Source organism: Drosophila tropicalis, unplaced genomic scaffold (assembly GCF_018151085.1).
Source record: "Drosophila tropicalis isolate 14030-0801.00 unplaced genomic scaffold, ASM1815108v1 contig_4, whole genome shotgun sequence".
Classification (NCBI taxonomy): Eukaryota; Metazoa; Arthropoda; class Insecta; order Diptera; family Drosophilidae; genus Drosophila; species Drosophila tropicalis.
Genome location: NW_027172862.1, coordinates 2,495,419 through 2,506,180, shown reverse-complemented (window position 1 = coordinate 2,506,180; position 10,762 = coordinate 2,495,419). Strand labels below are relative to the sequence as shown.

The window sequence follows — 10,762 nt, the reverse complement described above, 5'->3', positions numbered from 1 at the left end:
CATGTCAATTATATTTATTCGTAAATACAGACATTTAATTTATTTTATCGAAAAAATAATCGATAATATTTTCGGGGCTGCTAACAAGAATAGTCACTTGCCGCTGATAATTAAATTAAAATTAAACTAATGAAATATCCTTAGACCAGTATCCTAAGGATATTTATTTTTAAACTGCTTTGACGTTACAACGATAACCGATGAAACTCCAAGCGTTGGAAAATCTTACATTGTAACAAAGTTGAACAAAGAAATGGGGTAGAGTATTCGAATCTCTATTTGATTGCAGATTTCTCAATTTTGTTGTTGTTTTGCGATAACATAAACGACACGCTGGAACTTTAAATTCTACGTCATTCTGGACCTGCACTGACGGTCATCCTGGGTAATTGCAGATAATGCACCTGACTTTTACAAGCATACATATGTATGTATGTAATTTAATTAGTGGATATTTGAGGAAGAGTTAGAAAAGGCACTGGTTAAAATGCGACTTCAAGGATTGGCATCATTGGGAATCCATGTGACCTTTGTGTTATGGATAACGGTCGGATTGGTTAATCAGGGAGCCTCACACAAACACTACTCCCGAGCGCGAAAGTTGGAATTGCGGTAAGACTAATTGATTCCATAATGTGTCACGCTCTCTCTTTGCTTATCCACAATAAATTTTTTTTTACAGAGAGGATGTGCGGCGAATGTTTCAACATGCCTACGATGGCTATTTGCAGCACGCTTCGAACTATGACGAGCTCCGTCCACTCACATGTGATGGGCACGACACCTGGGGTAGTTATTCTCTTACCCTGATAGATGCTTTAGATACCTTGGCCACCATGGGCAACTTCACTGAATTCCGGCGGGTTTTCGCTCTCCTAACGGAAAAGATGGACTTTAATAGGGACATCAATGTGTCCGTGTTCGAAACCAACATTCGTATTGTGGGCGGACTGCTGTCTGCTCATCTGCTGTCGAGGCGTGCAGGCGTGACTCTGGAGCCAGGTTGGCCATGTCAAGGTCCATTGCTACGCATGGCGGAGGATGTTGCACGGCGTCTGTTACCGGCATTTGACACAAACACTGGCATGCCATATGGCACTGTAAACCTTCGTTATGGAGTACCCAAGGGCGAAACTTCCGTAACTTGTACGGCCGGCGTGGGTACTTTTCTCATAGAGTTCGGAACACTAAGTCGCCTCACTGGCAATAGCATCTACGAGGATGTGGCTCTTCAGGCCGTGTATGCCCTTTGGAAGTATCGTTCGCCCATTGGTCTCTTCGGCAATCATATTGATGTACAGACCGGACGCTGGACAGCCCTCGATTCGGGAATCGGGGCTGGCGTCGATTCGCTTTTTGAGTATCTGGTGAAAGGAGCGGTGCTGCTAAATCGGCCCGAGCTATTGCAACTGTTTCACGAAGCTCGGACCGCCATCGATAAATATATGCGTAAGGAGGACTGGTATATGTGGGTGGGCATGAACAAAGGACATGTCACGTTGCCCATCTTTCAGTCGCTTGAGGCCTTTTGGCCGGGTATACTAAGTTTGATTGGTGACACGGAACCGGCCATGCGGACAATGACCCGCTACATTAGTGTGTGGAAAAAGTACGGATTCCTTCCAGAGTTCTATAACATAGCCGCCGGTGAAGCGTCACCCAATCGAGAGGTGTATCCACTCCGGCCAGAGCTCATCGAATCGGCAATGTATTTGTATCGGGCCACTAAAAATGAGTATCTACTGGAGCTGGGAGAGCATATGCTGGAGACAATTGAGTTTAGTGCGAAAACAAAGTGTGGCTATGCAACTGTGAGTCCTTTTCATGTTCGTTTATCATCCTTACATCGTTCTAACTTGTAATTTTACTTGGTTTTTGTCTGATAGATTCGTAATGTAGTCACACATGAGAAAGAAAACCGTATGGAGTCATTTTTTTTGGCCGAGACAAGCAAATATTTGTATTTGCTTTTTGATGAGGACAATATTCTACATAATGACGGTGCCCAGGGAGAGCTGATGGCAGACACCGAAGAAAATGTGTGTGTGGTTCAGGCGGGTGCCTACATTTTCAACACAGAAGCACATCCCATGGATTTGTCCGCTCTGCACTGTTGCCATGATTACAAGGAGGACATATTCAGTTCCTTGGATCTGCAACGTTTCACAGAACGATCGATTTTTGAGCGAAGTCGCCAACTCCAAAAGTCGGAGCAGGACCAATGGCAGCCCGAGTGCCAGCAATCATATGCATCCCGAGATTGGGATCGCGACAGAGTCGATCGCAAGGATAGCACTGCCACAATTGCTGTTGATATTGAGGTGTTTGATGAATTTCAGCAACCAGCCGCTGATATTTTGGTAGGTAACTTTGAACGCATTCGTGAGGAACGTGATCTTAGCCACAGCAGCAGTAGTGGCAGCAGCGGCGGCACTGAAAGGAACAGTATCGAGAAGCAGCGAAGCGATGTACCTCGAAATCAGCTAACGGTCAGCGATTTGGACGAGTTCTTTAGCCAACAACGAGACAGTTTTGCCAGCTCCCAGGATACGTTGCAATATATTCTTAATTTCATGGGCAATTTCACAATGGATGTGGCCTTTATTCGTGGACTACAGTTGTATGATAAAAATATCAGCACTGTTCTTGGAACTGGAGCACAAAAAGAGTACGAGAGTCGAATGCGTTCGCTCTGGGAACTCTTTCAGCTTGAGCAGCAATATGCTGCTAATATTCATCTTATACAGAGTCTGGGACTACTTAAATTTAACACGGAAAGCAACATGGGTGATAGTGAGCTAATGCGTCGACATTTTGCTCAGGTGTTGGAGGAACTTGATCAACTACACCTTAGACAAAATTACAGTCAGCCACCACCAACGATTTCTCAAATATCGCCAGCGTCTTTTATAAAAGCAGCAATTCTGAATGCGCGAACTGGCTACGAAATCGCAATGGTGAACACCACAGCCATGCAGGAATTTGTTCATCGTGTCTATGTGGTGGGCACAAATGAGTCAAAGACACATTTTTTGCCTTTGCTAGAGCCCAATGAGCTTGGGCAATTGCATGTGGCCGAATTATCGCCCGAAGAGGAGCAACAACTTTTCACATATACCCGCCGCCTTGTCGATTTTCGCAAACGAATGTCCGAGACAGTCGATCGTCTGCAGACCCTTATGCAAGACTGGACGCCGCCGCCATCAACGACGGCCACAGCAAATCCAACAACGCCAGCACCAAAGGGGATTGAACAAACCACAACGGACAAACCGCATTTGGAGCAATCAGATAATATGCAAGAGCAGAGGCAAAAAGAATCCGATAGCGGTGGCTCGGTGTGGTCTCAATTTGTGCAGACAATTCTGCGTAAGACCACTGCACAGAGGGTAAAATTTGATGAGTCTATCCTGCGGGAAAAGACACGTAAATTCCTAGATAAGCATGCACCCAGACAAACGCCTCATGAACTATTCTCATGTCGAAGGCCAGAATATATAGAATCATTTGCCTATCGCGATTACTATCCAGAAGCCCTCTAATCTTAATATTTAGGGGAGGGGCCCAGTTGTCACATTCTCACGAAAAACAATAATACACAGACCTCAACTATTTAAATAAATCGACTGATCCCTCTCTAACATATCCAACGAAATAACTACATGATTATGATTCCCCCATTCTGCTTTAAGCGGATTTCTGGTGAAGTCGACGAGCAACTTTTAGATTAAACTATGGCATTACATTTATTTATTCCACATGGCAATGTAAAATCTAAGTCAAATTCTTTAAATTCATTTTCTTTTTTTGTTTATACGTTTCTGAGAGAGACTATGTAGATATGTAAGTTTAACATAAATACTTGTTAGCGATTTCTATTTAAGTTAATAATGACGCATTAAGCTATATTTATAAGCTGAAATCTCAAGAAATCGAGCTTAGTTCTGTATATATACATAATACATATTTTTGAAATATTATATATTTCTAATACTAAATACATAAGTAAAAAATCGATTTGGTACATACAACATGAAATTTAATTTTGTAATGTTTTTGTTCTTATTCGTATTGGAATTTCGATGATTACGATAAATTAATTTAACTTTGAAAACATGTGAAATATCGTCAAGTTTATGTTAAGTATTATATCCATTATAAGAATATTTATATTTGCGTGTAAATTTCCTTGGAATGTGAATGTGCGTGTGAATTAAGTTCCAATTGACTGTTCTGTAGGTTGGATTGGTAATTAAATTGATGTAAATGTAGTTAATAAGATTCGATTATATATTACATATTGGCAACCCAAAAAAGAAAAGGAAAAAAAGGGCAACCAGTACAGGATTGCACATAAAGAAAGATGATGGTGGATGGGTGCCTTGGGTCACAATGGGGGGTTAGCTGAGTTTATTGGGTTATTGCGGCTGCACGCAATGGCAATCATTTCAATGGGTTTATTTTCGGAAATTGCTGTTTTGCTTCAAGGATTCGCTTGTAGGACATGAAATGAACACAAACTGAACTACACGAACAGTGGAGAGAAAGGTCGGCAAGGGGGTGGGCAAATTTTAAGGGACTGATCACAGAGACCTACCTAGCACTATAGCTGTAATGGTTGATTGTACGTCATGTCTTTGTCCTTACACCCATCCATCCATCCATTCATCCCCTTTGGCTGCTACTCGACGGGGATGCGTGTATAGAATTGCAAAAGTTTCCTTCTCGCCTGCCACCTTCCTACGTGAAGCAACAATGGAAGAAAACTTTAATGAATACAAGTTTTGCAAATGAAAAGACAGGTGTCCTTGCCAGGCCAAGTCACAGTCACAGTTGGTTGTAGCATTTGGTAAACAGAATTGGAGTTTCAGTTGAATTCAGTCACGCTTGGCACTGCAGGCTAACGACTATTGAACTTTAGTACACAATGAATACTGGAGCCGGAGCCGGAGCTGGAGCTGGAGCATTGGACCAAACCGATGGCGGCGACGCTGATGATGCCGACCATCAGTTATTGGAGGGTCAACCCCGCCCCTTGCCGTATGCATTTGAGAAGGAACTAATTGAGAAGTCCAATAAACATATACGCCTACATCGCACTTTTTGTGCCAGTCAGCCAAGGTACCTTGTGCATCTGAATAGCCCATAACAGTCCTTGACTTTAACTTTAATTTTTGTGCAGTTTATCCATTAACACGAAAATTTTATGCCCATTACGAGGAACGTAAGCTTCCAGAGCCTCTGCGATATGTTCAGTTTACCCCAACGGATGTTCAAATTAAGCGTCAACAGAAGTTAAGTACGTCAGTTCCACTGCTAGAGTCCCAAGTCTATGGCTGGGTACCTCTGCTAGCCCAGGATAGATCCATACAATTAAATTTTATACATGCTCCAAAATTACGCTGCTGTATGACAATACATGGGGAACATCTCATGGCAGAGAGGATGACGGAACGGCCACCATTTAACGGACTACGCTTTTTGCTTCATTAAATTATATAATATTTTGAAATTTGCGCCAAGTAATGCAGGCCAAATCGGTAAAATACTTAAATTCTTGGTGCTGCAAAACGGGCTTGATTTGAACGGGCAGTGCTGGTAAAGATTTATTTGGCACTGCATGACAGTTTGAGTTAACTTTCATTTTAATTGTACACTTGTTATTTGTCAAGGAATTTTGTATATTTTTGGACCAAAATTATTTGATTAAATATGCAAAAACTTCACAATAAATGTCAGTCAATGCGATATCTGAATTATAATGGTGGAAATTTAACGTTTCTTTTATACAAGATTCATTTACCCCAAGGGTTACCGTCCCAAGTCTTAATTAAATAATATTTATATTTTTAAAGACCATAAAAGACAATTTCAAATTAAAATAATTACAAAATTTTGTAAATAATAATTTTTTGATCTAGATCAATTTGCCTGTCGAGTCATGGTCACACTGGCACAATTCGTCGCTTTGGTTTTTGTTGTGCTGTTGTCACTTTTGTATTTCACTTTAACTGCACGCCGCCTAAATAAACTTGAGATCATCATGGCTGCAGCGAAGATTAAGGTGCTGCAGGAAACATTCGATGAACTGGGCAAGGGCAAGGAGAATGGTCATGACGGTGCTGACATCGAAGCGACCAAATCCGCAATCAGGAGAATGCTGACGCGAACGGAAAACTATCAAGCGCGGGTCCGCAAACACGTCGATAAAAACTATACGGATTTTATGTCCAATCACACATCGCCGGACATCTATATGGATGAGTCGCAATCGCTTCAACGGGAAATCAACGATCTGCTCGAGACGGTTGGCGATCAGGGATTGCAAGCCCTCAATGAAAGCAATAATAAGATGGCAGCAAGTGGCCGGGAACTTAAGGAATTACTCCTGGGAATGCATGTCACTGAGCATATATTAAAAATCGATGATCTCTTTCAGTGTGTGGAGGATGCCAGAAGTAGTAATGACCACCTGGTGGTGCTCGATCTAATTGGACGTCTACGTTCCCTGATCTTTGGCGAAGCCAGTGGCACACCGCAGGATGTGGAGCGGATATTCCAGAATTTGGAGTGCTATGACACTATTAAAGTTAAATATCACGTTCAATCGCATTTGCTTCAACAGAATCTACAAGAGCGTTTTGATCGTTTGGTCCAGCTCAATTGCAAATCCTTTCCGAATTCTCGCTGTGTGACTTTAATGGTCAGCAAGGACGAGCAACAGTTGCAAGATATAGGCATTGCATTATTCCAAGAGCGCTATAACCCAGTTAAATTGTGTGAATTTCTCCTAAACAATTGCATTGAGCCGCTCGTCACGAAGCCGGTGTCGGTGGAGTTTCAGGGAAATGTGGAAAGCATTGCCAATGATGAAAACTATTACCAGCTTTCATTATCCTATTCCACCAAGACGGAAAGTCCCACGGCAGGACAACTGCGACCTAACTACAAGCAGGTCTTGGACCACATTAAACTGTTACTAAACACATTAGGTGGCATCAACTGCAGCGTATCCCAGACACAACATGTGTTTAGCATTATTGGCGATCATATCAAGGATCGATTGTTGGAATTGCTTGTCCATGAATGCCTAATACCCGCCGTGCCAGAGACAATGGAGGAGCGTCAAAACTGTACACTTTGTGACGATGTTGTCCACTTCGAACAGTATTTGGCCGACACATTCCTTATCAATCCCGAAGTGGATCGGAGTCTGCGTCAGTTCTGTGAGCAATATGAGACCTATTATCGGAATCGTCTCTTTAATCGAGTTTTGGAGACGGTACGAGAAATAATTCAAAGGGATATGCAGGATATGATGCCGGTAGGGCATAACAATCAGTCCTCAGGAGAAGAAGCCGATCCAATTATTTTTCCACGCTGCATGATATCCAAGAGCGTTCAGGTAAGAGTCCAGGTCATTTTTGTTTTTCTTTCGCATACATATTTACTTGGCTTTCTGCTTTTACGTTAAGGATTTTGTTAAGCTCATGGACCGTATTGTGCGGCAGACGGCAGATAAACCAAGCGAAGCCGGTGATAAATCTGCTGATCCTTTGGACGGTCTCATTGACCTGATGCTGGGCACCTATGTGGATGAAGTTCCTAAAATTCACAAAAAACTCCTCGAAAGCATTCCACAGCAATCGGTGTTGTTTCATAATAATTGCATGTATCTTACACATTGGTTGTCCCAAGATACCAACAAGAGTGCCAGTTTGGTGCAACTGCTGAGGTCAACGGGTCAAAAACATTTTCGTATTCAAATCGATTATCAGATCTCTATTCTAATGGAGATTATGTCGGGATTTGGTGAGTTACACATATGAAGAATCAAAAGAAAATTAAAGTAAACTAATCCGTATATGTTTTCCACTCCTTTACTAGTGTTTGATAGTGGCCACACTTTAGGCACAATTCCATTAAAGTTGGTCCGTCAATGTCTGCGGCAATTGGAACTAATCAAGAATGTGTGGCAAAATGTCTTGGCCGAAAATGTATACAATTCATCCTTCTGCGAGTTATTGAATGCCTTTACATCAGAGCTAATACGTCGCATTTTTACACTGCGCGACATCTCAGCTACCATGGCCTGCGAGCTAAGCGATCTCATCGATGTGGTACTCGACAAGGCGCCGACACTTTTCAGCAATAAACATGAAGTACTTCAAGTGGCCACGTGGATGAAATTGCAGCAATTGAAAACCATGATGAATGCCTCGCTCAAAGAGATCACAGAGCAGTGGTGCGATGGTGTTGGTCCGCTAACGGCCAACTATAAGCCGGAGGAGATCAGATATCTGATACGAGCTCTATTTCAAGATACAGATCGGCGCGCAAAGGCCATAACGCAAATTGTCTAAGCTAAGCTTATAATCTTAATTTATATATTTGTTTACAGTGAATTATACATATATATACACACGTAAAAATGTGAGATATGGGTGCTACCCAAAGGCCTTATGTCAGATGTGTATCGTTATTATTGACTGTACATCTGTTGCTGCAGTTCCATTTGCGCCTGTTGAACCAGGGGCAACAGCTGCTCGCCAATTAGGCGATGCTCTCGTCCATGGGTCACACACAAAATGCGTCGAGCCTCCTCGAAATGATGCATTGCCTCCTTGCATTGACCTTCGTACAATTGAATTTTGCCTAGTTTCATGTGTAGCAGACCCAGAAGTGGATGCCATGGGCCATTGTATTTTCGAAATCCCTGCAATAGTTGTTGTCCATAATTTAATGCCTCTGGCCATTTTCCCACCTCAATGGCCGCCTCGAATGCTGCATCTAGAGTCTTTATATGCCAAACATTTAACGGATGCAGTACTCCGGCCTGCTTATCCAAACATACTTTGCAGACATCAAGATCTATGGGAAAAAACAGACAAAAATTATGAATCGATTCGTATTTACGCCACACATCACTCACAAGCCACATCCTTCATGGACTCTAGATGTTGTTTGGTCATCGCCATGACTTCATTATACGTATTCCTGAGTTTTGGTGTTATACCCGCCTGGCAGTTGCGACAGTGCGTCCATTTTACACTAATACTTGAGCCACATTTACGGAATGGACAGACAGCAGCTTCCATGTCACGTTGCTCCTGCCGATCAGTGCATTTGCTACATACGCATAGAAAATAATAATGCTCCTTCAGATCGAGACGACGTTGCTCCGGCGTGTTTAATAGATCGATGTAGCTTATGAAGATTTTCGACCAATCCAAACAGGGCATATCCTCTATGGCATAGATATGTAGTTCATTGCCCTCAAAAGTGGCTACAGCATTTGGTTGGCAGCTATGATCTGTGATTGAGACGCCCAAATAAATAGCCGTTGCAATCGAATTCATTTCCCCATCCAATATATTGAAACCATTTGTGATTAGCTGCAGAGAGAGAGAGGCACGAAATGGAATAAGTAAAAGAGCAAATTTGGCCAGATGCCAAATGACAAGATCAAGCTATCATATCATATTGATTGGTTAACTCATCGAATTGTGGGCAATTGGCCAAAATGTTACACAAGGGCATCTCAATATCTTTTACCCTCACTTTGCGTTAGCTGACCCTCACAATATTCACTACACTACACTTACACGTCCGTAAATGCTCATAAGTTCCGTTTTATTTGGCACTGTGCTAGGGCTATCGACCATCATGTCCGTAAGAACTGCATGCAATGACTCCAAATGCTCCAGTCGTTTGGGGTCATTTTTGATCTCCGCATAATCTGCAACACACACACACACACAATAAGTACGGTTATTAAAATATTTAAATGTTTACTAACGTGACATAAGATCCCGAAATTTGCGTGAGCCATGCTCGGTGTAGTAGCCACGTATTAAATCGCCGCCGTGTTCGAGTCGCAGGATTAAACGGCAAAGCATGCGAGCAGCATCAGGCACTATGCGTGGATAGCTACGTTTAAGGAATGGACACTCGTGTTTATGCATTAGCCATGCTTGAGTTTGGCATGCCCGATTGCAATAGTATACATAACGGCAGTTGGAACACTTGCGAACCTTGCCCCTGGAAAGGATGAGGAACGTAAGGCACTGGGCGTGCTGTGTTCTAAATCATGCATCACTTACTCTTCCAGGCAATTGTCGCAACGCTGTTGGCGATATTTGGATTTGAGCACAAAAGCGAATGGCTTCTCAGTCAAAATTCGCTGGCCACGCTTAATGGCTGGAAGTGGCTTTGAATTTGTTGTTTTCGTTAGACTCTCAGTGGTAGTATCAGTTGCCATGATACAAAATCAAAATAGAAAAAAGGAGATCCCCCGGAACCAATCACAACATCAGTTCAACTGACACTGACCAACTAGGGGCCCCTGAGACCTGGGGGCCGGTCCCCTTCAAGTCAAATGAGCGCACACCTGCAACTCAAAAATAATATTTTCTGTTTTAGTTTGTTTTTTGCTGTTTTGAATGCTATTCTTAGAACGAATTTGCGTAAATCGCATTGGCAACAAAAACAAACAACAACAACAAAACAGCAGCAAAAGAACGGTATAGTTAAAAATATATTATTGTTTTGATTTTTGATTAAGGGTACTCATGTCATCGGATTTTTATTTCGAATGTTATCGATGCCAGTAACATCTATCGATGTTAATAACAAACTGGGCTGGTTTAGTATATATATTTTAAAAAAGGTTAACTAATGTAAATAAATATACCTTCTGTATACTTTTAATTAACAAGCACATAATCAGAATTGATGACACTTCGCAATTGCAGGAAACCCC

General features: G+C 42.2%; 4 protein-coding genes across 5 annotated transcripts; 3 read left to right on the top strand and 1 right to left on the bottom strand.

The window, feature by feature from the left end:
- Positions 1-80: 80 nt before the first annotated feature.
- Positions 81-4,043, top strand: Edem1 (ER degradation-enhancing alpha-mannosidase-like protein 2). 2 transcript variants are annotated; one of them, XM_068285205.1, is made up of 4 exons: positions 94-232; positions 290-612; positions 683-1,811; positions 1,887-4,043. In XM_068285205.1, the coding sequence occupies exons 2-4, from the start codon at positions 488-490 to the stop codon at positions 3,540-3,542; spliced, it is 2,910 nt and encodes a 969-aa protein (XP_068141306.1). In that variant the 5' UTR covers positions 94-232; positions 290-487; the 3' UTR covers positions 3,543-4,043. The 2 variants fall into 2 exon arrangements, with proteins under 2 accessions (XP_068141305.1, XP_068141306.1); XM_068285204.1 differs by having other exon boundaries at positions 81-612.
- Positions 4,044-4,910: 867 nt separating this feature from the next.
- Positions 4,911-5,771, top strand: LOC137573423 (uncharacterized). The gene is given in 3 exon segments (XM_068285359.1): positions 4,911-5,101; positions 5,103-5,121; positions 5,183-5,771. Coding segments are annotated over 3 exon segments (504 nt in total). The 5' UTR covers positions 4,911-4,927; the 3' UTR covers positions 5,494-5,771.
- Positions 5,772-5,942: 171 nt separating this feature from the next.
- On the top strand, positions 5,943-8,463 carry Zw10 (Zeste-white 10). Its single transcript, XM_068285193.1, has 3 exons — positions 5,943-7,405; positions 7,476-7,812; positions 7,888-8,463. Exons 1-3 carry the CDS (start codon positions 6,044-6,046, stop codon positions 8,361-8,363), a joined length of 2,175 nt encoding a protein of 724 aa, XP_068141294.1. The 5' UTR covers positions 5,943-6,043; the 3' UTR covers positions 8,364-8,463.
- Smyd3 (SET and MYND domain containing, class 3) lies at positions 8,371-10,531 on the bottom strand. The gene is made up of 5 exons (XM_068285194.1): positions 10,104-10,531; positions 9,800-10,041; positions 9,606-9,739; positions 8,933-9,395; positions 8,371-8,871 (listed from the first exon to the last, which is right to left on the bottom strand). Exons 1-5 carry the CDS (start codon positions 10,259-10,261, stop codon positions 8,483-8,485), a joined length of 1,386 nt encoding a protein of 461 aa, XP_068141295.1. The 5' UTR covers positions 10,262-10,531; the 3' UTR covers positions 8,371-8,482.
- Positions 10,532-10,762: the final 231 nt, after the last annotated feature.

Excerpts from the sequence above, each read along its gene's own strand:
- Edem1 (XM_068285204.1), top strand. The coding sequence starts at position 488 with ATGCGACTTCAAGGATTGGCATCATTGGGAATCCATGTGACCTTTGTG. Across the intron at positions 613-682 it reads GCGCGAAAGTTGGAATTGCG|AGAGGATGTGCGGCGAATGT; the intron begins GTAAGACTAATT and ends TTTTTTTTACAG. Across the intron at positions 1,812-1,886 it reads CAAAGTGTGGCTATGCAACT|ATTCGTAATGTAGTCACACA; the intron begins GTGAGTCCTTTT and ends TTTGTCTGATAG.
- Zw10 (XM_068285193.1), top strand. The coding sequence starts at position 6,044 with ATGGCTGCAGCGAAGATTAAGGTGCTGCAGGAAACATTCGATGAACTG. Across the intron at positions 7,406-7,475 it reads TGATATCCAAGAGCGTTCAG|GATTTTGTTAAGCTCATGGA; the intron begins GTAAGAGTCCAG and ends TTTTACGTTAAG. Across the intron at positions 7,813-7,887 it reads GGAGATTATGTCGGGATTTG|TGTTTGATAGTGGCCACACT; the intron begins GTGAGTTACACA and ends CTCCTTTACTAG.
- Smyd3 (XM_068285194.1), bottom strand. The coding sequence starts at position 10,261 with ATGGCAACTGATACTACCACTGAGAGTCTAACGAAAACAACAAATTCA. Across the intron at positions 9,740-9,799 it reads ATTTCGGGATCTTATGTCAC|ATTATGCGGAGATCAAAAAT; the intron begins GTTAGTAAACAT and ends TGTGTGTTGCAG. Across the intron at positions 9,396-9,605 it reads TTATGAGCATTTACGGACGT|CTAATCACAAATGGTTTCAA; the intron begins GTAAGTGTAGTG and ends CTCTCTCTGCAG.